The following is a 26,814-nucleotide window of genomic DNA, read 5'->3' as shown; positions in this document are numbered from 1 at the left end:
ACTGGCAAGTACCGCTCACTGAACGCGCCAGCAGATACGCGGCTTTCGTCACTCTGACGGGCAGCTACCAGCCAGCAATGATGAGTTTCGAGCTCAACAATGCTCCATTTTGTTTTTCCCGACTCATGGATAGGGTTTTAAAGGGGTGTGAAACATTCGCGCTGCCTTATTTAGATGACATTGCGGTTTTTTCCGACTCATGGGCGGACCATATGGTACATCTAAGAGCTGTACTGAGCCTTTTGCGTCAAGCTGGACTAACCATAAAGGCCGAGAAATGTTGCCTGGCAAGGCCGACCGTGGACTACTTAGGTCACAATGTAGGTCAAGGTTTCAGGAAACCCAGCGAGATTAAGATTTCTGCGGTAGCAGACTACCCGCGGCCGAGCACGAAGACGGAAATTCGGGCATTCCTGGGGCTGACGGGATGCTACAATCATTACATCCCTAACTATTGAGCTTTGACTAGCCCTCTGACCGACGCTCTCCGCAGGACAGAACCGACAAATGTAGTCTGGGACGAACAAAAGGAAGCCTCCTTCGTAAGCCTGAAGGCTGTGCTGATTAGCCGTCCGGTATTGCGAGCTCCAAACTATGACCGATAATTCATGGTCCAGTGTGATGCAAGTGATCGAGGGCTAGGTGCTGTTCTCTGCCAGAGAGATGACGACGGTAATGTGCACCCCGTGCTCTACCTGAGCAGAAAACTGAGTTCTAGAGAGAGAGCTTATTGCGCGTCAGAGAAAGAGTGCGCTTGCATTGTATGGGCCATTCAAAAATTGCAGTGCTATCTTGGAGGAGCCAAATTCGCCGTAGAGACGGACCATTGTCCCCTGGCTTGGCTGCAAACTGCGACATCGAAGAACAGTCGCCTTCTGAGGTGGAGCTTGATTTTACAGCAGTACAATTTTGAAATAAGATACAAAAAGGGGAAGTTAAATGGGAATGCGGACGCGCTTAGCCGCTGTTTCTAAGCGGTCCGAGGTGTTCCTCACCATGTATCCAAATTGATACTCAGGTTCTTTTTTTTTTTGCGTGCGCTTGTATATGTGTGACTATGTAAAGCAGCACGTTTGGTTTTCTAGGCATACGTGGGTCCTGAACGTCTTGAGTGTGGGCTTTTCTCGAACAACGATGGCAGTTTTCTTTTAACCTGGCCTCTTCAGACAGGAGCCGAGTGCTTGCTTGGACATGTGGTTGAGTTTCAGACACCTCAAGCAATTTGGCCTACGACAATCAAGACAACGCGACAAGCAGCATCGAGCTTCAAGCATTCATGTGCAGGCCATTAAGTCGTCTCTTCATGCAGCAGCTGCGACTGCTGCCCTCCGTGACTCTTCTGGCGGGGGAGGAGGCTGTTATGACCGTGCATCATCCGCACTTGCGCGCTCTATTGTTCGCCTGTGGACATGGATAAGTGCTGTGGATATGTGCTGTTGGTACAATGGCGCTAAGTGAGCCTGTTTCCATGAATCCTTTTTTGTAAGCCTGTTTTGCTTTGTTGAGACCCTGCAAATGCCAAATTGGCCCTGTCAAGGGAACGTCTAGAAAAATACTAAGAAATGTCCCCCTGCGGGAAATAGCCGGAAGTGCTTTCATTCAATTGTTCACCCTTCCCGTCGAGAAGCGCTATCGTCCAGTGAGGAATGCCTACTGTACAAAGGAGACGACAGAGTGACACGTCCGCTGACGTACAGGGCAAGAAAGGAGCAAGGTGATTACGGCCATTAGAGGATTTCCCGGGAATGCAGGAAAGATTTGCAATTGTTGGAAAGGGACAATGCTGGGAGCGTTATGCGGCGCGCACGTGCACTTGGGTTTCTGAGAAGGAAATCCACTTACCGGAACCAGCATATCGAATCTTTGCTGAAGAATAGAAATGTACCTCCTCGCCGTTCCCAAGCTCTTCCCGCCAACAAGTGACCACGCCCAACGAAACAATGCCGGACCAGTCAGTGCATCAGACCATCAGTGCAGTGATGTGTTCGATTGGATGCCGATATCTGACGGGCGTGCCCTGAAACTGGTTGGTGAGCATCTTCAGAGAGGGGCTGGACATAGGGGGTTTTAAGGACGTTGCAGAGCACGAAATGAGGCTCTGAGCCCTGGGTAAACGGCTCATCCAGAAGCTTCTCGTTATGAACTCTTAACGCTTGCCATTTTTTTAATATACCCTTCTTTTTCATGTAAATAATCATGTAAATAAGTTTTCTCAAAGTGCCATTAAACCTGCTTGTATATATTTTACCAACTTCGAAGATTCAATCCTTCATCAACCCCGAGTCTCTGCACGCTACCAAGTGAAGGCCAGGTCAACTTAGTCCCAGCGTCACGACAATGCAAATAGCGTTGAACATTCATTTTATGATAACAACAACAAAAAGCTGCAGAGACAATTACAACCTACGTGTATGAAGTTGTAACAGCAGCTCTCATTGGTGATTCCTTTGGCGATTGCTAGCACATGGTCGGTAGAATGATGGCTTTTCATTTTTTCAGATAGCACCTTCACCTCTAACCCTCGTCATCTGACGGCGCCCAGTCCACTCCTCTTGCCTAGCGCCAGCTCGCTACTCTAGTTCAGGTGGTGTGGTGACATTATTCCGTCATACTATTTCAGATAAATGTCCAGTCGATTTCAATCCTCATTCTGAAACTAGTTCACAGCTTGACTTTGGGGGGTACAAGATGCATGGGCGGTGAAATGTGACCCATGGAACGCACCACAATGAATGGATGCTCCATAATGTCGATACGAAAGAGGGGAAGTAACCGAACAAAGAAGCCTTGTATTGATTCATGACCCGTTGTCCGGATCAATCTTTATAGGTCATTCCTTTTGTTAAATGTACCAGCGGCAGCAGTTACATCCATGCCGTAGGGCATTGTCGTTACACACTTATGCGACATATTTTAGCGAACAATTCAAACTTCCTAAAAGTAGTGAGCTCAAATAGCAACGAAATTTTTGCCGAAACTTCTTCAGTGGTTAACTGAACATTCTGAACACACATTATTTAGGTAATAATTTAAGTTTCAATTAATAACTTCGTAATGATGGCAGTTTAGTGGCTAGTCCAACGAAGACACTCGAAGCGTTGACAACGCAACTCAATATCAGGTTTTGTCTCAAAAAAAAGAATTTTCTAAAACTGCATAGAACGCCTAAATTTAAATCTTTTTCCACGTAAGCAAAACTGCACGCAAGAAACACACAGGAACCTCTGTTTCGAAGCGATGTCCGGTGGTAATGTGACGCATTTGAGCCAACTTCGAACCACTTGCTTTAATGTGGAGTTTGATGCACTTCTCAGTTATGCTTAAAAAAAGGGCGACGCAGTTGGCAATTAGTGGCCTTTATTAATACGGCGGGGAAAAGGAATGCCAGTAAAGTGGCGCAGTGCCGTTACAAAATCAGTGCCATCACCACTCCTCATGACTTTAACAGGCGTTATCACTGGAGTCGAGACAGCTCTCTGGTCTGGCAGTCATGATTGAATCTCTAAGTAGCGTAAAAAGATTCTCACACAGCTTTTGCCCTCCCTCTCGATCATGTACCACATAACACTCTCGTGAACATAAGTTCCACGGGCGCCTTCATAGAAAACTATGATGTTGGTGAACACTCTCCCGGTAAGGTTAGAAACAACATAAATACCAAATGAAGGAGTGAAATGCCGAGCCGTTGCTGTAGCTCATTTGGTAGAGCACCGGACACCAAATTCAATGGTCATGGGTGTGAGAGTTAACCAGTGGCCTACTGTTGTACTTTGCATTTTATTGTGTCCGACCTTAAGTGATCATATGTTTAATCAGGCCAATAGCTAAAATTTTTAAAAGTCATCCACGCCTTTTTTGGGCGTGACCTATGGTTGGCTTATTTGTTTCTGTGTCGTAACCAGCCCCGGATTTCATCCCAAAAGGGCTGTTTACACATCGTAGGCAGCACAAGGAAAAACTAAATATTTGTAATGAGGCGCGAAGCAGTGGCAAAATGAGATTCCATAATGGACATGATTTACATCTAGCTCCCCAAGTTCTGTTGTGCAATTCTATGACACTTCCACTGATGGGCCTGTCGGACCTCTGGGTTCTTTATTTTGACATTGTCACTCCATGACACTTCCAATGGTGGCCCTGTATGGCCTGTGTTCCACCCACATTGGAATTGTCACTGCTTAAAATTTCCAACGATGGCCCTGGTTTCCACTACTTTGTCCATACTGACAGTACCACATCATAATAGTTGTCAGAATTGCCCATTCTGTGTGCTGATTATCCAGTTTAGGGTATGAATCCTTAAATGTTGAAGTTTATGACCTTTGTCGGCCGCTTTTGCTCAGATTCTCATCAGCATGTCCTAATATTTGTGTAACAAATCTGCAAATTTATATATATATATATATATATATATAGTTCTCAGTCGTTATGATTGAATGAGTGCGTAATAACAAGAACGAAGATAACTAGCTACACGAAAAACAGCGCCGCGAAATGAATATTCGAACTCCCGCGAATCACTGACGTGAGAAATGCCAGTTGCAGAGTGTCATAGGCAATGGATCGAGTATCACCAAGCCAAGCTAATATTCATTGGGAGAGATGAACGAGGCGCATCATTGATAGAATGGTGCATGACCCGTTTTTTTTTAATAAAAGCCAGCTTACTTCGTAACTGATCGAATGATAATCTCCCCAGCCCGTATTTAACGTTCGTTTCTACGAGCACCTAAAAATCAGCCTAAATGCGCTCCAACCTAAAACATTCATTTCCACAGTTCCGAGCCGGCGTCAGATGAGCTGCACCACAACTGGACTTCAAGTAGTGTGTTGGCTGAAGGGAATTTATGTTCAGCTTTAGGACACACCTAAACGAAATCAATCACTTCTGGTTTTAAAATCAGATGCAGAGCACGCGCTAAATATGCGGCCGGCTCAACGAATCGAGATTCACAAAGAGATTCTAAACTTCCGTGCATCGTGCCATTAAAATAGATCCTGCGTTACTTCATTTGGAGATTAGTTTCCGTTTGGTTCGTAATATGGTCAATTATTTTTATCACAATTTAAGACTTTATTTTTGTATTTCTGTCACTGCTGACGTCTATGTTTGTATTTATTTTGAGTTGTTTCTTTTTTACACGTTGTATTTATTGAACACAAGCATCCGAACTAGTTACCTATTTTAACTAATGATCTCGTAGGCTCTTGCTTTTACCAGCATAAAGGTGCTGCACAAAAGGTCGGAATAAATACCTCGTACAAAGAGTCGCTCCCCTTCAAGCAAGCTTACGCATTCAGGTACGGGTAACACAATCATATCGCTAGGCGAAATAAAAACCCTTTTTATTAAAACAATGTAGGAGATTCTCCGCTCTAATACGAAAAGAATAAATGCCTACTGTTTTTTTTAATGCTTGACATCTTAGCTTGCGTGCCACTTGTATCCTACATAAAAGAGTGAAATAGAACATATTTTGTACAAAGCCTATTTAGTACCTTTTTAAATTATTTCCTTATGTTCATGGTAACAATTTTATTCATGCTTGAAAAAACAAACGACACAGCACGCGATCGCACACATTACACGAGTGTATGGAGTGCGGTGCTACAGTATGTGATGTACGCTTATAACACTGCAAGTCATGAAGTTACCGACAATTCTCCTTTCTATTTACTCTATGCAAGAGCTCCCCACGTTTTTCTAGACACCATCTTCCTATTTTCTCCCAACACCGATGCGTGCGTTTTCCAGATACTATGCCGTGCCGAAGAAGCCCGTCGTATAGCCCGCTTACACACACTGGCTTCTCAAAGCTGCTCGAAAGAACACTACGCTCTGCATCATCGCGCAGTTGTTTACTCCCCTGGAGACTACGTCTGGCTTTGGACGCCTATTCGCAGGTGAGGATTATATGAGAAGTTTCTCTGCAAGTGTGATGGCGCCTTCGTCGTGTTGGACCGACTGAATGACGTGAATTACGTCATCGCCAAAGTCACGACGGATAACTGCCGATCCCGCAAGACACACGTTGTTCACGTGGCTCACCTGAAGGGCTGTCATCTTCGATCTGCCTAATTGTCTCGAGGACAAGAATCGTTTGCCTGGGGGGAATTGTTACGCCGCGTAACGGCTTACATAGAAGCAGCAGAAGCAGGAGAAGAAGCAGAGGAAGCGAGGCGCACGCAGACTAATCCGGGTTTCTGAGCCGTGTGCGTCCGTCCTTCCTACTACGTTCACCTGTATTTAAACCATTTCATCTGTTACAATATGATCGAAATCTTAACTCCCAAACACGTAACTGATTTGTCTTCCCATTTGTGCATTGCTTGTGAGCCCTGCGAAGGGGCGGTTGACCTAATTATTTATGGATTCAGTTCAGTCCCTTACGATCAGGTGTAGTTTAGCCCCTTACGATGAGGTAAACAGAAGAAAGTGCACGCCCGCGGAATAAGCCAAGCACACGTGGTTTGCGCTTCACAATGCTATTCACCGGCTGCAAACGTCTACCGACACTAATAGTACGTACGCTACCTCTCGCAAACTAATTGACTGCAACTTCGGGAGAGCGGTGTTGGATTAGAAGGCTAGCTCCATCAATTGGTAAATATTCGTTACAATCTATGATACATGGCGTCGTCAGCTTAGTGAAATGAGCGCTTCTTTTGTTTCTATTTGTGAACTGGTGAACGTATGTTTTTTTGGCCTGCACAGTGTGCTGCTGTGAAATCTATTTCCTAGACTTCAGTGCATATTAGCTTGTGCAGATGCTATGTGCAAAAAGCCAGAGGTATAACTAGCGATGACACGGGTATTTGCAAAATTGGCTTCCAGGTGCCTGCAATCCAGGCAGCAGCCGCAAAAGACGATACGCTCGTCATTCCAGCCTGCCCGTCACCTCTCTTCTCGGCAACGCCAGCGAATCCCTGGTTAGGACCGCCCCTGCGCAGAGCCTTCATCAGTGGCCCGCACCGCGTGTCCGCAGCGCCTCCGGTCTGCTGTCTGCTATCTATTGGGCCTGCAAAGGCCTCCCACACTCAGCTCCCCTGCCCTGCTCTTACCTAGCTGGGTCTTATCACATGCTCAAGTAACACGTGAAATAAAGTAAAGTTTTTCCTTCAATCGTTTGGTACCGTTTTATACATGTCCACTGTTCTCTCATGCTACAAAGACTACGTACGAAACCTACCGCTGCTGGAAGCAAGTGGTATAAGTTCGAATTGTTGTTGGCAAGTCTGGATTGTGTACTGAACTGCTGCTCACAGTCTTACACGAAGGCTTTAAGGATATGACCGAAAACGAACTGTTCGAATATAGCAGAATTATTTAAGGGACAGTCCTCCTGATAGTACATATGGGACCGATTTTAGGCCGGGGTGGAAAAATTGGTTGGCGATAGTCTAAGTGTCAGCATTGATATGGGCCATTTTTGAAAAACAAACTGGTCATGGGCATAGTTAAGTAAGGCTCGTAAACCGGGCCATTTAAGTAAAATGGTTGGATATAAGCATTGTCTAGGCGCGAACATGGGCATTGGTTAATAGAATGGATATGCGGGCCCAATCAGATGAGATCGATGGGAATTTTTGATGACTAGGCTTGCGTATCATATCCGTAATATTGGTATAATAAATAGGGCGATTGTTGGAAAAAGCTTGGTACTCGCATATGACGCTTTCATGTGTTCCTCGATGCAGAAAAAATTGCCGCGACTAGGTTTTGAGCCGGCGCCACAACGAACAGATCAGCTTGCCTAGCCCGAGGACGAGATCACTCTGCTATGGAATGCTACGAGTCACGCGTCGAGTAGAAGTGCAACGCACTCTCGCACTGAGCCACACTACGTCACCCTTATGAAGTCCATCTGTGCCGCTCCTTCATTTAACATATGTAAATACGCCGTACGCACACGTCATCCGGACGAGTACAATCGAGGTCTGCGAGCTCTGTGTCGGGTGAATCCACTATGCAGCGTCGCATAAAGGAAGCCACTCTCACTACAGACAGACAGCAGCCTATCTCGACAAGCTGCCGAGGCCAAAGTACAGAGAGAAGCCAGACTAGCCCGTCCCCGAGAAGTTTATTAGGAACAGAAGCCAGCCAAAATCGAAATGGTAGCAGCGACTGCGGATGCGGCTGTGGCCGTAGCCTACGCTCGTGAAACGTGGGCTAATCATAGTTCACCTACAACACTGTTTCCTGTATAAAACTCAAATTTACGGTAAATGGAGCCGGCATACGGACGCAGGTGTTTTAAAGCGAAAACTTTACAGGCCTGATACGGCATTTCACTGTGCTTGACAGTTTGACTTTATATATTTAATTTAATTCGAACATGCTGCTAGAACGATTTGAGGCTGTTGCAGGATTGCGGTACAACATGATAGTCAATTTGTAGCACGTCACGAGTTGTATAAGCACTACGTAATAACAACGGAACAGAGTAGTCATCATGCGCGATCTCAGTCTACTGTGTAATATACAATACCACATGAGTACAGATGACTTATATTTCCTAAAAAGTAGTATACAACTGCTAGATTAACTTGTAGAAAATGATTATGGAAGGTAAGAAAAAAGATTCAGATTCAGAGATAACATCCTCGGGAAAAAAGCTTGATTCCTTAACCGCTGTGGAAAAAATAAATAACGAAAGGTGTCAGTACAAACTTTATACTCTAATAAATGCTACGAATCTTTAATTCTAGTATTTCTCTTAGACGAAGAGACTAGGTAAAACTCAGGAACTATTTTTGCACAACACTTATTCGAAGGAAGGGGAACTTAAGGCTTGAAGTTCAGGCGCGGTTACTGATAGTGGCAAGGTTCTACTGATTGTTCTGAATCTGGTTATGAATTCTTAATTCTGAAAAGGTTTGCTCTGTTTTGGAGAGTCGTTACGTCGATATTTGTTGAAAATGAACCTTAATGCTTTGCGCTAGACACATTAAAATTTATTTATGCGTTGTTGCGCGTGCAGACATAAGGAAATAATGCTGTACTCGACACAGGCCGGACAAGGAGATAATGTATGGCAGCAACTTGGTGGGGGGGGGGGGGGGGGGGGGGGTTGTAGACGGGATCGATTGCTCAAGAGCAAAATGCACGGAAAAGGCTTTTAATGTTACATATTGCGGGTATTTTTCCATTTCAGATCTAAAGAGATGACGACTCCGAGATCTTTGTATTCTTGAACTGAGTTTATTGATGTCTTTCCAACTTCTTACGGAAAAACTAGTTTGTTCTTTTTTTCGTTTCGCACTCAAACTCATATCTCTAATTCAAAGTCATCTGCCATGGTCGACAGCATGTTGCTCTTGACCAATTGCCTTGTTTAAATTTATCAGGTCGTCATGTCACCTAAATTCCTTATAAGTAAATTCAATTATCTGCGAAATTTTGGACTGTTTCCTAATATTTTATGTTAGGTCAATAATTTAAAAAATAAAAAGGCTCCAATACAATTTCCTTGGATACTTAAACATGCTGCGTTGCGTGACCGTCATAATGCACATACTGGTAGCGTTCTGAAAAATAATCTTTTCTGCAGTTCGTTACCTCATTACAGGCAAGGAAAGGGTGAAACTAAAACATCAGTGTCGAGTGCGATATGCAATCGAATGCTTTTGTTAAGTCCAGAAATAAGATGTCAACTGAGAGCGGTTGCCAGATCATGGATTGTTTCTAATAGTGAGTTCTAGTTGGTAGCTATTTCCATGAAACTGTGTTGGATCGGACTTAGTAGAATGTTGTTTTGTTCTTGGAATGTTACGTTGCACTTCAGAATAATATTGTAGATTGTTGTAGAATCTTCAAGGCATGTCATGACGAGCCCACCGCGGGTCATCTGTTGTATGCTCGAACTCTGGCTCAAATTAAGAGGAGTTATTACTAGCCAAACCTTGCGGTCGCAGTACGCCATTACGTGTGAACATGCCATGATTGCCAGCGACGGAAAATACCACCCGTGAAACCGGCCGGTTTACTGCATCTTGTTCAGGTGACAAGATACCCATTAGAACAAGTTGGCATAGATTTGCTGGGTGCTTTTCAAAATTTTGATTCGGGAAACAAGTGGATAATTGTCGCTACAGATTACCTAACGCGTTACGCTGAACCAAAGGCCCTCCAGCGCGACACGGCAATCGAGGCAGCGACATTATACATCGAACCCATCGTCCTGAGGCATGGCGCCCCGACAGCCATAACAACGGATCGAGGAACTGCTTTCACTGCTAAACTACTGGAATCTCTTATGCAGCTGAGCGGCACTACCCATGACAGGTCAACCCCCTACCATCCACAAACTAATGGCTTGACAGAACGTCTGAACAAAACCTCTTGCCGACATGATGTCCATGTACGTTGATGTTGAACATCGGTCTTGGGATGACGTCCTGCCGTACTTCACGTTTGCGTACAACACGGCGCAGCAGGAAACAACACAAACGTCGCCATTTTCCCTATTGTATGGCCGCGACGTTTCGTCAATGCTGACAGCCATGTTGCCCGATGACGGTCGCGACCTCGAAGTTTATGCCGAGGAGTTTACTAAACGCACAGCAGAAGCGCGACAGCTGGAGAGGGCACGCCTCCAGAACCATTAAGGCCGAGACGCCCAGCGTTGCGATCCCCGCCACCATGTAGTGACTTTCGAACCGGGCGACAAAGTGTGGCTCTTGACGCCTATTGGACGTCGTGGACTATCTGAGAAACTTCAGAAAGAGTACTTTGTCCCGTACAATGTGCTCCGTTAGCTGAGTGACGTCACGTACGAACTACTTCCGAACGGCTTTTTTACTACTCGTCGCCAGCCGAAAACCCAGGTTGTTCACGTCGTGCACATGATGCCGTACTTTTCGCGAGAAAATTAGTACATCTCCTTACCGCATGTTTCCATCTTTTTTATTTTTCTGCTTTCGAATTCATCAACTCGGTGTGTGCCTTTTTTTATAGAGGGGGGTAATGTAGCGTGTGCAACAGCAGCCGCTAGGCGGCTGTTCATTGCGAGTCTCGTGCGCTGGCTTGAGAAAGAAGAAGTGGGCCCCTGTCGTTCGAATAGAAGATGCTGAAGTTTGGTGCGGACCGTCTCTCGGGGAAAGGGTTTGATCTCGACAACATTCGGCCGATTGCTATAACATCAAATTTAGTTAAACCTATAGAACGGATAGTGTGCTCTCGTCTCACGAATCATGTTCTATCCTTATAAAGCTTTATCGAGGCTCAGATTGGATTCAAACAGGGATTCTCAAATTGGAACGCACACGTAAACTTGGAGAGTCGTATTAAGGTTGCCATGAGGCAAAAAGAGGTTTCAGCTCTAGTTACTTTAGATATTTCCAAGGTGTACGACAGTGTAGAGAACAGCATTTTGCTTCATAGGCTAGCTGGTCTACATCCTCCATTATACATCTTTGTGTGGATTAGGGAATTTGTAAAGGATAGATCATTCTTCTGCGCAAAGAATGCATTAAATTCCAACACACCCAATTAAGAGGTGTACCCCAGGGAGCAGTCCCGTTGCCGTTATTGTTCAAAATACTAATGCGTGACATTCCTATTCACCCGGCAGTCAAAATTTGTGTATGCAGACGATATAGCTTTTTTTTTTCTGCCACAAATATTCACAACCTATATCATTAGTTGCAAGATTGTCTAAATGCCCTGGAGGTCTGGCTGGACAGCCTAAGACTAACTTTAAATGTCGACAAATGCGGAGTCCTAGCATTCCCACAGACAACGCCCGTTATCATTTCTTTGTCTTATCATTCTGTCCTAATTCCCCAGGTTGATTCTATTGGTTCGTTTGTGTATTAGTTTCGCAAATAAAGAGGAACTCATTCACCGATTCATTTATGTCTTCCCGTGGTGCTGTCAACAATGCGTTTCAGTGCAACAGCGGGCAATTAATCTCATTATGTTCGCTTTGTTTATAATCTGGAGCAATTTTTAAAGGTTTTTGCGTCAATATTCTTTTTATCACGAACGAAAAGTTGGGATAACAGCTTTTTTAAATCCGTCCTATCATACCTAATTTATTGCTGGATTTTTTATTTGATGCGTAATGGGCTTGAAACATGGTTCATTGTTTCTAAAGTAGTAGACGGAGCTCTTCATAAGCTGTGATGGAGTACTTTTTTGTCAGCCCCATTTGTATCCCACGTGGACTGCGGTGTTGAAAGAGACGCCCTTTCACTGAAGCGCTGCGGACCATTCGTGCTACAAATGCAAGCAAATCGGTGAAAACAACCCATATAGGGGCCCTCGTCAAATCCCCCTTTGCGAACACATTCGTAGGTGGCTTTTAACCAATGACTGAGCCATCCTGCAGTTTTAGGGCGCCGACTTATATCGACGCAGCTAATGACACCGTTATCAATACCTCAAGGCAAAAATGGGGTTTGTAGGCTACAGTTGTCTTTCTAGTATTGATGAAGCCAAGACAGAAAATGGTCGAGAAAATACTACAAGCATACAGGCTTGTTCCTGCTACATAGTCGCTAAATGTCAAAACTGTATTGCGATCCGCATGAGATTAGACCGACCGCTTCAAACAAAATTTATACCTTTGGCCCTACCAGTATAGCCCATAATTATTTGCATGGCCAGCGGCAATCACCTTGGCTGCTGTGCAGCAACTGTGGAGCCTGACGGACGACAGCTGTGCATCTTGAGCAGTCGATATCAGTATAGCTCCCGACACATGTTGTGCACGTTTCACATAATGCTAAACCAGCCAAAATTAATTCTAATTTGCCAGGTCGACAACCTTGTTGAAAACAGTGCTAAATAATTAGTTGCCATTGTCGTGGTAGTTAGTGCAATCGTAAACAATGTATCTGTTCCCTGAAGACGTTCTTATTATTAAGTACGTAGATACTCACTGTTTAGGTACTCGCGGAGGATAAGAAATCCCTGTATAATAGACTGCACAGAGGTACTTCTGCCGTTTTGGCTGCCTAGTGCAAGAGGCCGGCAACACGCGCGAGCCAGTCTTGTATCGCAACTGCCGCACTCCGGTCTGTATTGCAATCAATGTCGTTCAATACACGCAAGCTTTGCGGTGTGGCTCTGAAAGCAGTAAACAGAAAGAAATAAAGAATGAAACATCTACGCCAAAAAGGTGCCGAGGTTTTCTTCTTTATTGCGGCCTGCATTTTATAGTGAAACATAAACAAACGCTAAAAATACCAATTAAATAATAACATCGTCAATGTAGACATCCGCCACCGTAATTTCCATGTGCACTTTTGGTCCACAGCATTCCGATCCGGGTTACTCGTTTCTTAATTAGACAATTTCAGAAGTGAAAATTATTACTGGTACCTTTTCACCTGAATGCACGTTTTGCGGGCAGACAAGCTTAATGTTGCTTTATGGTATGGGCTAGCCAGGAAACCCAACCTATACCTCGTAAAGAAGACCCAAGGTGGGAGCACTGATGGGTCGCCCTGTCCAGCTCCGGCCTCGTGGACCAAAAGAATTGTTTGCGAGAGCTCGGGTAGCTGCTTCAGCAAAGGGAGCCCAGGACAAAGGACCCGACCTACCCCACCCTTATTCCATAACCCATTTTACAAAATAAGTAGTTTATACTACTATTACTGCCAGAGAACTTTAGATAGTGTTTAAATAACCGAAATAAGAAAGTTACTGCATGGTTGTTCACAGCCCACTCTTTTCTGCAAAGCTCCGACTGAGTTGATCGCAGCTGCAGATGTCACACAGGAACTATGCGCGTTTTCAAACCATGGAATGAAAGAAATGGATGCTTCCGAGCGTCATCCGTTGCCCCAGTACAAAGGACGACTGCCAAAGCAAAGTGCCCAGGTAAATAGCAAACTGAAGACGGTACCTTCGATTTGTAGATTTTTACCCCCAAACGTGAATGAGAAAACCGTTGTTAAGGCATTAGAAATTTTGGCCATATGGGCTTCTTTACCTTGTGTTAACATCGCAAATTAGAAGTGCGCCTAATGTTTTCCCTCTATGGAAATGTAGATACAGTGCCCAGCGTCGACCTTTTGGTCTTTGGGATGAGGTGTACAGCAACATAAAGACTCAGTCGCTGTGCGGGGCGACAAAAGATAGATGACTTGCGTTTCGATGTCGTTGATTTTTATTGTATTAAGAGATATGAATGTTTTATCCTACTTGTTTACAATAGTTTTATTTCTGCTCACTCTAGTTACAAAGCCCTAGTGTGTTTATAACGCAGATAGCTCGCCAAACTGGCAGAGACGCATAGCTTGCAAAAGCGCAGAAACAAGTACAACACGCACACAAAGAAGGAATGAGACATTCTTTAAAGGCTGCTGATATCGGCTAATAGAACGAAGCTTGGACTCGAGCTTTGTTCACTGTGCCCAGAGTGCTGTGTGGCGGACACATGACGGTTGTGTGGACAGGTGAGTTCTCTTTCGTACCCTGTATGCAGGCTTTTGTTTTTTATATTTAGATTTTTTCTCTTATGTTCACTTTTATTTTTGTGGCACTGCTTGTCTTTTAGTTTTATATTTTCAGCATGTTTTCGTTTCCTCCGTACTTTTGTTCCTGTAGTTAAAAAGCAGCTGAAGCTGTTTAGGATTCAAATAAATTAGTAAAGTATGTGAAAACTGATGGGAAAGTACGTAAAATCATTTTGCGCTGGAATGGTCATTTCTGCCGCAATCGAATGAATCTCTTTTGACGTTCAGGCTCCTCCTTAGCACACGGTGCGGGATGGAAAAGCGATTTTGACGTCAACTGCTGAGGTAATTCGTTTCCAACGCCTAAAAGGTTGGACTTAGAAAACTAGATCCAAGTTAAAAGTCGTGAGGCCTTCTTTAGCAGCATTGAGCGACTCTGAAAAGGAACTGGGTGAAATCGCTTGAAGTTGTAAACGTCACCGAAACAGACGTCATCATCAAATTTCTCAGTATTTAGGTAAGAAGTCACTCAAAATGCACTTTCTCATATATTTTTATTGTTTCGAAAAGCGAGCATCCTTTCAATGGTAATGTTATTTTTTGCCATGCTTTCTTCCTATATGCCTTAAGCTCTGTAAGCAGCACTCAGAATGAAATATATTGCTCAGGCACAACAAAGGCCTGGCAGTATAGAAGCGACCGTTATTAGAACTTCACTTCCGCCCACTCCTGCGCAGGCAGTACACATTAAATAAAGAAAATAGTTTCTCAAAATTTTAGCTTTCCTGACATTTGACAGAAACTGTGCCAGGTACGCATTACACTTTGATATCTCGCCATCAGTATGACACCTGCTGTGCCGTGCGTTCATTAGATACATCAGCTCAGACTAGCGTAAATGGAGAAATGCAGTACCTGAATGGTCCGTCTTTCCAGCTTTAAAGTACGGGTCTCCTCACGTGACCCCGATTTTTGCAATTGCCTCTGCACTTAAAATGGCTCAGCAGGCGTCCGGTTTCACGCAGCATTCAGGCCAGACGACACAATGAGGCTCACTGTTGTGGTAGTCGCTATTGCTGCAGCTCAAGTTACGTTGTTCGTGGCACAAACCACTGCAAAGGCAGTGCACCGTCTTCCTCGCAATGTGACAGACACTTTTGAGGTGAGTTGAGTAGTAGTATTAGCAGTAGAAGACGTTATTAAAGTGAAACACATAGGCGCCTAATACATCGGTGACCTTCTGGACGAGCAGGCGCTATTCTTGCACACCCTCAGCACCAAGCCAGTCCGCCGAAGTCCAGACGGTATGGAATGGGGTGGGAAAGAAGCCGGATTTCAATTAAGCCGGGCATGAAAACAGGCAGTGGGAAAGGTCGGCTAAGCAGAAGGCTGTTGGGGCATTCTGGATCACGACGGAATTTGTACCGACATAGCCGTACACTGGTTATGAGCGTATTTAGCTATATCTGTCGAAGGACATGAGCTTCCCGAACGGAGAGATTGGGATGTGGGTCGGGGTATAGTTAGCAGTCTAAGCGAGCAGCAGTGTAATATTCGCTGATGGGGGCGCGTGGAGACAGTCTCAACCCGTCCTCCAAAGACCTTGGCCAAGGGATGAACGGTGTCTGGTTACGAGTGTCACGGGCAAGCTGGTCCGCCAGCTTATTGCCTCCAATCCGCGACTGTCCAGAGAGCCATCGGAGGAAGCCCGAGCAGGGCTGCAGCGCAACACGTGCGACCTGTAGCTCCGAGGACAGATGTGGTTTGAGAGGTTTAGACACTCGTATTACAGAAAAGGTTGCTGCTCTCCGATTGAATTCTCCCTCTGATGCGAACTCGTGGACATAGCCAGGGAACAAGGTTCTACTGAGGTCAGGCTACAGTGCCTACAATATACTGGATAGTCTGTCGACCACTTGCCGACCGAGGGCGCCGAGGTAGCACAGAGAGCGAGCAATGACTGCCAGCAGCTGCCGTCAGGGGTGCTGCTGACAACAGATGTGTGAGGGAATTGGACAGTAACAGATGGGCAGCTAAAGTATTTAAATTCCTATACCTGAAAAGCGTTGACTCACACTGGAGGAAAAGGACTAGGAAACTAACCAGTAAGTATGCTGGTCACAATGACGAAGAAATGAAGAGCGTTAAGCAACAGGTGAAAAACACAGAAGGTAAAAATTGGATAAATTCTATCCAAAAGAAACAGAGTGTGGAATTATACCGAAAGCGGAAAAGGCAGATCAGGAAGGAAGCTCTTTTTGATAACTCAAGAGGCAGTGCCCTACTTTTTGAAGCTAGATCAGGGGACCTTAGAACACGTAGCTACAAAAAAAAAATTTGACAATGAAGATGACGCATGTGCTTTATGTGGTAACTGCAGTGAAACAATCGACCATATTATACTCAAATATAATGGTATCTATCCAGAAGTCGATGCAGGCGCAGTCACTCTTCTTGAAGCTCTGGGGTTTAGAGATACCAGTGGCCGGGTGAATAAACCGGCGGTGGAAGCCAGTAAAAAACGACTGGAAGATTTGTGGCTTAAAACCAGAAACTTAACATAATGTTAAAGGTAGAAACTAAAATTTAATAAATGTAATGATGGTATTGTTAACCAATCTAAAACAATAATTAAGATACAGGGAGAAAAATAAGCATTCTAGCTAGTGCTACCACCCCATTTCAAAGGGGACGCTCCTACATTCCATCCATCCATCGTGTGGAGAAAGGGAGGGGGGGGGGGAGAGGAGAGGTCGTCGCTGCGCATCTGTCAGTCCGGCGCGCGGCCGACCGTCGTCCGCACTGAGGATGCGGGAGCAGTTTTTAGTTTTCGTGTGCGCACGCTGAATGTACTTCCCGCCTCTATGTAAATAGCATTTACACGGGTTTAATTATTTTTATTACTTTTTATGTACAGCAGTATTTACTTAGTTTGATAAACCGTGCAAGATCCTAGCCAAGTTGTAATAAGATGCAGGTTTTTTTTAAGTAATACATATACACCAAATCCCTTTGTTTTCTCCTTCACTGTTATTGAATTGCTTAACTTGAGGAGAATCTTCCGTTTTCTTTTATATAAAGGTAGGGGCTTCAAAAGGTTTCTTTAGCAACCAAAAGTAAAACTAAATTTTTTATGGTGTAGCGAAACATACATACTTGCATAAATACATACATACATACATACATACATACATACATACATACATACATACATACATACATACATACATACATACATACATACATACATACATACATACATACATACATACATACATACATACATACATACATACATACATACATACATACATACATACATACATACATACATACATACATACATACATACATACATACATACATACATACATACATACATACATACATACATACATACGTACGTACGTACGTACGTACGTACGTACGTACATACATACATACATACATACATACATACATACATACATACATACATACATACATACATACATACATACATACATACATACATACATACATACATACATACATACATACATACATACCTGTAAAGCGAAATCGTCTGTTAGCATGTGATTCCGCACACCTACTTTGCGAACGACCCTAAGCAGCTTCTGGTGGCAGTCATTGCAAATGGCGTCACCCCTTCTTATGGGGAACTACCAGCTCACGGCAGCTCACGGCACACTATATAGCATATTCTTGGCGCTGTAGGCAGGCGGCCGACACGCAGACGAAGAGCAAATATTATATTTGTACTAGAAGCCCTTAGCGGCCGAGATAGTTGTTCCGGTCGCAATAATGATAATTCGTTTACAGGAAAGAATGCTGAGTATCTCTCACACATTTTTCTGTGAACACCTGAAGGGAGTTGTAAGGGAAGTGTGAAGGCGGAGGTTAAAGTTGGTAGATAATTCGTAGTAGAGGGCAACGAATTAGTTTCCACTACCTGTAGATTTTAAACTGCAATGTTATCACACTGCACACCTGAATCTCCCGAAAGAACTTTTTTCAGTTTTTTTCTTTCCAGGGACTCTTTAAAATGAAGCTCTACAGCGGAAGTCTGTGGTCGCGAAGCAGACGCAGCATACGTGTTAGTGGCATATACGCTAGCCTTTTAAGGTATTGTAGCGAGTTTCAAGAGCGAATGTTTTTCGCAGAGATGCAAATTGATGGAAACGTGAAAGGGCAGTACAGAGTGCAAGATAGTGTTGCAGTCGGCAGGTGGGCTACGATCTGCACCGATGGGCAATCCGGTTCCCTACCAGATAAAATCAATGGGTTTCTTTCCACGGTTTAATTTTAGTACGAAAACTTAAAAGTGCACTTAAAACCATGAGACAAAATTCATAGGCTCTATGCGTGTGGTCGGACGGAACCGTGTGGAATTATTTACTGCAAACAGCAGATGTAATCGCCACTTCCGTGACTGGTTTAAATGCAATCGCGCAATTATCACGCTCAGATATTTACGCCAAATGTTCTTCCGGAAAGTCGTCATCATCGTCGTTGAGAAAAACGTGTGGGAAAAAACACGCACGTGATTTCGGATCCAAAATAACGACTCAACATTTCGTTGGGCAGCGTTCAGGTTGTTTGCATTCTATTTCATTTCGCACCTAACATCCATCAAAATATAAAGTTTGAGAATAATTTTAGATAGGTTTTTAATCTAAAACATATGTGCAGCCTCTGGCAATAGTTGAGAGCTCAGAGGATTTGCTTTTAAGGCGTATATTATGAATTCTTTAACAATCGTTGAATTCCTAGTCATCGGAGAATGTAGGACGGAAAATCATCTTGTCTTCAGCAACTTCAAAAACCTGGTAATGCATTACGAGCCACTTATTATGGCTCAGATGTAAACCTCCTGGGCTCTAAATTGTTGACAAAGGGTGTTGTACCTCCAACTGTATATGGGTTCTTGTAAGTGCAAGTATTCACAAAGTAGCGAGAAAAACATTTCGCCTTCCTTCCCTCCAGCAGCAAACTATCTAAATACGTTTCTTTAGCAAACTGTGTCAGTCTCTCAATGCTGAAAATTCCCACAATATATAGTCGGTGCTAACGTAAAGTCTGTACTTACCTATGGGGCTGAAACGTTGAAGCTAACCTAGAGGGTTCTACTTAAGTTGAGCACAACGCAAAGAGCTATGGAAAGAAAAACAGTAGGTATAACGTTAAGAGATTGTAAACGAGCAGAGTTGGTCAGAGACATAACTCGAGTCACTGACATTCTGATGATGGAAATTATGAAGAAATGGGCATGGGCAGGACATGTAGCGCGAAGAAAGGATAACCAATGGTCGCTTAGGGCGACAAACTGGTTTCCAGGGGAATGAAAGCGTAGAAGGGGGCGGCAGAAAATTAGGTGGGTGGATGAGATTAAGAAGTTCGCAGGGGTCAAGTGGATGCAGCTCGCTACAGGATCGGGTGAATTTGAGGAATTTGGGAGAGGCCTTCGCCTTGCAGTAGGTATAGTCCAGAACATAAATTCTGTGTTGTTTTAAAAAATGATGCCATGTGGGGACGACGCGCTTTTCTACTGGCGTCTCAAGAGTTAATTCATGGCTGGTGTGCTGATCGGAGTATAGAACTCCACGAAAAAAAAATATTTGTAGTTTAGCTCTGGTTAACCCGAGTTGAATTGCGTGGCGGAAGCTTCTTCTGACTGCTACATTCTTCCCCTGCCATGCACTAGCAGTGTAAAGTGCTACATTATTGGTAACATTTAGGCTCGTTCTTTAAAGGTACGACAAGAGAGCGTAAGCTACCAGCCCACACAGAAAGTCACGCTTTAATCAAGCCGTATGGACGTGCCTGCATGTCGTATGGGGTAACAAGAATGCAAACGGTTCTGGCAGGCGTATTCTAATATCACCCTCCCATATAAAATTAGCGGCTCGATTTGGCAGCTCCAGCCAATGACATGGGGATAACGTGAATTCAAATGTCATGCCAGGCTGGTTTGTTTATGAGAAGACCGTAATTACGGCTCTTAAGGGACATTTACACCTCTTCACGGCGTAGCTGCGGCCATCCGAGGTTTCCCTTTACATCTCAGAGCAGTGCTTTTGCTATAAAAGCTCTTCTACACGTCACAAGAAGGAATTCTCCAAGCCTATCTCTTTACCACCTTAGCAGCAGTGCGATTTGCGAAGATGAGAGGTGCAAATACTTAGGAGCAATCGTACGAATAACATCTCATTGTCTTTGTACAACTCGGAAATCTGGTTTTTGAAAGCAATGATTTCTTTTTAACGATACAGCTTAGAGCTCGCCCTTTAGTATACAATGTATACACATATAATGCATGTGTATGGTTAGTGTTAGAATCTGCCTCAGTACTGTGAGGTCCCTACATCAAGAAAAACGGCAAAAAACTGTAATGCATTCAGAGAAACGCGGTAAGATACATATAGGCAAATACCGAAGTTTAAACTCTCCTTCGCGTTTTATGTAAGTTCATCAGGTCCTAAGGTTCAAAACACGACGAAAATTAAGTGTACATATATTCATAAATTTCTGTCAGGAACGCTTTCGCTCAACATTCTGAATGGCGTTCATAAAGTTACTTATATAGGAACAAGGCAAACTATGCAACACAAGTAAACTTCAATTTAAAAAAAAATACTCATATAATAATTCCCTGACACAATTAAGGACTGGAAAGAGTTACCACCAATTCGTATTGAGTGAAGCGATTCCTGAAAGAAGTGGAGTGTCTTTTTATCCAAAAAGCTCTAAGTTGCATTGGGCTATTGAAAGTTTCTCCTTTTTGTTAAGATGACCAGAGCTGAACTTTTGTAGTTAATATTTCTGCTTTTGTTTAATACTGTTCATTCGTTTTTTGTTTTTTTTTTTGTAATGCCCTTCCAGCTGGGGCTAAAGCGTTTGTCTGTGGCAGTATGGTTAAATAAATAAATGAGCTATAACGTGTAATGCTGACGAGAAGTTTAAGCGTTCTCCTAATTTTTCTGTAGTACTCTTACTAGGTTGGCGTAGACGCCACACAACAGACTCCTTGCAAAATGAAGTTATTGCCAATAACACATTTATCTGTTTCTGTGATTTTAGTGGTACGAAAGGCCTCCTTTTCTCCTCCATAACGCGTTATTTAGGTGAAAACTCCGGACCAAAGATGTACCCAAATAACGTCAAAGCTTCATTTTCATTCTTTCCTTATTTGTTGGAGTTGCTTTCCTTATTTGTTGCTTTGTTGGAGTTTATCCGATCTTAAAACTGCATTTGGGCACAGCTTGAAAAATGATTCGGAAAAACTTCTCATTCATGAAATTTCGTTGTAGGTGTTTTCTCTGTTCCCTTACGTCGTGCTGCAGTACACTACGGGCGATGATCCTGAGTTTCAGTGTTTAACCAACAAGCGTATAGAGTTGGACATGGATGCCAAAACAGCCACATACGTATGGATGTTTAAGGGCCACGGCGGGACGGAGAGGTAATACGAAGCAAAAAGGCGATATCGTGCGTTACTGCTGTCATCAGATCTTTGCTCTTGTATATTTTTCAGAAAGAATGTCTTCATACACTTGACAGCTGGCGAAACACCAGACAAGGTTGTCTTCACGTTGAATGATGGTCAACGCAGCTTCGCTTGCTTCTGCTGTTGGCGCTCACTGTTATAGCGTTACGTACTGTATGAAATTACTTTATTGCGAAAAACATATCATTGCAGAAAGGATGAAATAATCGAGAATGTCAAAGAACAGATTTCAGAGGAACATTCGCTTCATCAGTTCTAAGCGAGGAATTCATTTATTGATTGAAGCTGAATTGTTCGAGATTACTTTTACCCCTGCCGGTTCTCCCCCGAGTTGATTTCGATACGTGTAAAGATCTCAAAGTTTCGTATCGCTGACGTATGTCAATATTAAGTGCAAACATACCTAAACGTATCCTGAAGGTTGCTGGTAAGAGTTCTCAAGAAACCCGAGAGGAGAAACGCAGGCGCTCTGGTGCATTTTCTATAGTATGTAGTGGGGAAAATGTTCCGCTCACGAAACATTATTAGAAAATTACAGACCAATCAGCTTACTGTCTGTTACGTATAAGGTATTTACTAAGGTAATCAATAATAGAATCAGGACAACCTTAGACTGCAATCAAGCAAAGGATCAAGCAGGGTTTCGGAAACGGTACTCAACTATCGATCATATCCATACCATCAATCAGGTGATAGAAAAATGCTCGGAATATAACCAGCCCTTATACATAGCATTCATTGATTACGAAAAAGCATTTGACTCAGTTGAAACCTCGGCGGTGATGCAGGCATTGCGAAATCAGGGGGTAGACGAGCCGTACGTGAAAGTGCTGGAAGATATATATAGTGGCTGCACAGCAACCATAGTTCTACATAAAGAAAGCAACAAAATTCCCATAAAGAAAGGTGTTAGGCAAGGAGACACAATCTCCCCAATACTATTCACAGCTTGTTTAGAGGAAGTATTCAGAGACTTGGAATGGGAGCAGTTAGGGATAAGGGTAGATGGAGAATACCTCAGTAATCTGCGATTTGCTGATGACATTGCCTTGCTAAGCAACTCGGGGGATGAACTGCAAATAATGATTGATGACCTAGACAGAAAAAGTAGAAAGGTAGGCTTGAAAATCAATATGCAGAAGACTAAGGTAATGGTCAACAGTCTCGGGAAGGAACAGCAGTTTACATTAGGTAGCGAAATACTGGAAATAGTAGGCGAATATGTCTACTTAGGACAGATAGTAACCGCCGATCCGGACCATGAAAAGGAAATATCAAGAAGAATAAGATTGGGGTGGAGCGCATTTGGCAAGCACTCGCAGATTATGACTAGCAGCTTACCGGTATCGCTCAAGAGGAAAGTATACAACAGTTGCATCTTGCCTGTACTCACCTATGGGGCTGAAACGTGGAGGCTAACCAAGAGAGTTCTACTTAAGTTGAGGACAACCCAGAGGGCTATGGAACGAAAGATGGTAGGGGTAACATTAAGAGATAGAAAGCGTGCAGAGTGGGTCAGAGAAAGAACTCAAGTTACTGACATTCTAGTGGAAATTAAGAAGAAGAAATGGACATGGGCAGGACATGTAGTGCGAAGAGAGGATAACCGATGGTCGCTTAGGGTAACAAACTTTATTCCAAGGGAAGGAAAGCGTAGCAGGGGGAGGCAGAAAGTTAGGTGGGCAGATGAGATTAAGAAGTTCGCAGGGGTCAAGTGGATGCAGCTAGCACAGAACCGGGTTAAGTGGAGAAATATGGGAGAGGCCTTCGCCCTGCAGTGGGTATAATCAGGCTGATGATGATGATGATGATGATGAATCTGTCTCTAGACATGAGGACCATATTCTCTGCGTTGCATGTCGTTATTGAAAGGTTCAGGCATAGTTTCCATTTTAAGTTATAGCCTGCTATTCGTCTGCAAGCTTACGGCAAAGCAACTGACACTTCTTTCTTACCGTGCACCATGAGCCAAAAACCCTGCAAAAAAAAGCTAAACAGGCGAGGTAGCAGTCTGACAATGAGATACTTCATTGATTTGGGGAGGGTATCTCACAAGTCCTATCGTTTCTTTCCGACGAAGGGAGACCACACTGATAATTGTGCGCTTGCCTCTAAGCACTTCTAGGCTTTTATAAAGGCGAACTAGAAGCGATGTTTGCTTCTGATAGTACAGGTAGGACTTCAATCTGCGCGTAGAATGTATTACACCACATGCGTATCTATGCTAGATATATCACAATGCCAACTGATGTGCTTCTATCGAAGCCTGAGCAGCCCCATTATTAGACCCTTAATATTTATGTGCTACTGCAGCAAGGCAACTAACTTCGACATAAATATCCTGTACTCGTCCATGTGTGTAGCCACATCCCACTCCAGTCAACATATCAACCGTTTCGTCCTTACAAATAGCTTTTAGCATAACCGGCGGCGTTTTTATCGCAATGTACATTCACATTTAAGCCCTGGCATCAACATCGCTAGCTTCCACTTTCATGTATCTCATTTCCTTATATAACGCACCGACTAATTGAGACATTAGGACTATTTCTGCTTTGGGAATGAGAATAAAATATTCTCCTTGCACCTATGGCGAATCCTTGCACAAGTGGTTCTTTAGCCACTTATTTAAGCCTACTTCGAGGATGCCCAATATTCTATGAACGATCGACCTTTTTCGCCACAACCCGATGACTGCCTTTAGAGTATAAGCTGTTGGAACGTGAGCATCTTTTTCCTTCCTGATGAGTTTTTCCTAAAGAAGAGAATCATGTGCGAACATCTGTGGAACTGAATTACCTCACATTTATCTTTGTCTTCCAGACTCCGAACACTCATGGGTGGTTCATTTTATATACTCCGACTACAAGGACTGTACCATTGTAGACATGCCCTACAATGGAAACCGTAAGGCCACAAACGTTTTAATATAAAAGTGAATCTTCACAACATTTAACTTGATAGTGAGTAAGCTCACTCATGGAGGAGATATATGTTGGTATTTCGTACTAGATAAGTGTTCAAAAATGTACCTTTTCTGCAGCTAGCACTATTGCGTTTTATTCTGCTATCATAAAGAGGAAAACACCACCTGGGTATCCAAAGAAAACATTGCTGCCATGCCACGCTAGCTTTTTCTTCTAGTTCCTGCGCCAAGATAATAAAATGCCGATAGAAAAGTCGTTGCGCTGAGATGCAATTGGCATCTTTCTTTTAGCCGAAAACGACGCATCTTCTGGTTGTCTCCTGCCGTCTGATTTACTGCACCCATAGCAGCATTGAAAGCTATGCTGCAGGACACTTAAGAAATCTGAATGTTTCGGAGCTAGAGCTCTAGCATCGCCGTAAAAATACTTTCCAAATTAAAGTATTAAAATCACCAACGGCGCCCTACATCATAGTGCTCTCATGCTAAGAAGTCAAATTTTACGGACATTCTTAATACCTGCAGATCCATAGCATGTGTCAATGAGCAATACTAGTGCCGTTGAAACCCGACTGTCGTAAGTGGGCAAGATCAGGAGTAATTACGTAACTGGAAAGGTTTTGTACTCTTCACTCTGGTAGCGCCCATTTATGCCCCGGTTCATAACATCACCGTGGAAATACTTTCCAAATTAAAGTATTAAAATCTCCAACGGCGCCCTACATCACAGTGCTCTCATACTAAGAAGTCAAACTATACGGACATTCTTAATACCTGCAGATACATAACTTGTGTCAATAAGCAATCCTAGTGCCGTTGAAACCCGACTGTCGTAAGTGGGCAAGATCAGGAGTAATTACGTAACTGGAAAGGTTTTGTACTCTTCATTCTGGTAGTGCCCATTTATGCCCTGCTTCATGTAACAATACGGCAGTATCAAATGCGATGAGAACGCGGCATGAAATCGCTGACGGTAGCAAGCAACATTCAAGCAAGTCAAATTTGTGTGTTTCCCTTCTTTCATGCAGAGTGTCAGCTGTGGGTGTCCGAGCGTGTTAAAGACGATGTGCCTCAGCATTGCTTGGATCAGCTGGATGACATTTGTGACGTCAGCGTGTCAGCGTACTCTAAAGATTCTTGTGAAAATGATACGGATGACCTCTGAAGATAAAGAAGGAAAAGCTGCCTTTATCTGCTTACCGGCCATTTGTTCTTTTACCATCTGACTAGAACGTATGGTTATTAGTTCGCGACAAGCGTTTAATACCTCGCCGTCTATACGTGTTAGATCTCAGTGGTTCCATAATAAAATGAATGCTACACCTGCACGCATTTATATATATGTGTGTGTGTGTGTGTGTGTGTGTGTGTGTGTGTGTGTGTGTGTGTGTGTGTGTGTGTGTGTGTGTGTGTGTGTGTGTGTGTGTGTGTGTGTGTGTGTGTGTGTGTGTGCGTGCGTGTGTGTGTGTGTGTGTGCGTGTGTGTGTGTGTGTGTGTGTGTGTGTGTGTGTGTGTGTGTGTGTGTGTGTGTGTGTGTGTGTGTGTGTGTGTGTGTGTGTGTGTGCGTGCGCGCGCGCGCGTGTGTGTGTGTGTGTGTGTGGGTCTGTGTGTGTGTGTGTGTGTGTGTGCGTGCGTGCGCGCGCGCGTGTGTGTGTGTGTGTGTGTGTGTGGGTGTGTGTGTGGAGAGGAAGGTGTAGGTACGTAAATATATATATATATATATATATATATATATATATATATATATATATATATATATATATATTGTTACGGTGAAATAGAAAAGGGGTGTTTATTTACAATGCTATGGCAGTGGGGTAAACTGAAGCCTACTAGCCCCCAGGCACCAACGCTTTCTGCTCTTCTTCTCCCAGACCAGCACAATTCTTCCTCGTCGTCAGTGGCGTGACATATATATATATATATATATATATATATATATATATATATATATATATATATATATATATATATA

General features: G+C 43.5%; 1 protein-coding gene across 1 annotated transcript; it reads left to right on the top strand.

Annotated features, from left to right (window-relative positions):
• Positions 1–14,387: 14,387 nt before the first annotated feature.
• Positions 14,388–26,128, top strand: LOC146208952 (uncharacterized). The gene is made up of 6 exons (XM_084579582.1): positions 14,388–14,406; positions 15,432–15,568; positions 21,717–21,868; positions 21,941–22,008; positions 24,737–24,820; positions 25,868–26,128. The coding sequence occupies exons 1-6, from the start codon at positions 14,388–14,390 to the stop codon at positions 26,002–26,004; spliced, it is 597 nt and encodes a 198-aa protein (XP_084435708.1). The 3' UTR covers positions 26,005–26,128.
• Positions 26,129–26,814: the final 686 nt, after the last annotated feature.

This window comes from Amblyomma maculatum, chromosome 1 (genome assembly GCF_055883805.1).
Source record: "Amblyomma maculatum isolate TAMU_Amacu chromosome 1, ASM5588380v1, whole genome shotgun sequence".
Lineage (NCBI taxonomy): Eukaryota > Metazoa > Arthropoda > Arachnida > Ixodida > Ixodidae > Amblyomma > Amblyomma maculatum.
Note: the sequence above shows the minus strand (reverse complement) of the source record. Positions and strands in the feature narration are given on the sequence as shown.

Coding starts and splice junctions, on each gene's coding strand:
- LOC146208952 (XM_084579582.1), top strand. Junction 15,569..21,716: donor ATGTGACAGACACTTTTGAG/GTGAGTTGAGTA, acceptor ATTTCGTTGTAG/GTGTTTTCTCTGTTCCCTTA. Junction 21,869..21,940: donor GGCCACGGCGGGACGGAGAG/GTAATACGAAGC, acceptor TATATTTTTCAG/AAAGAATGTCTTCATACACT.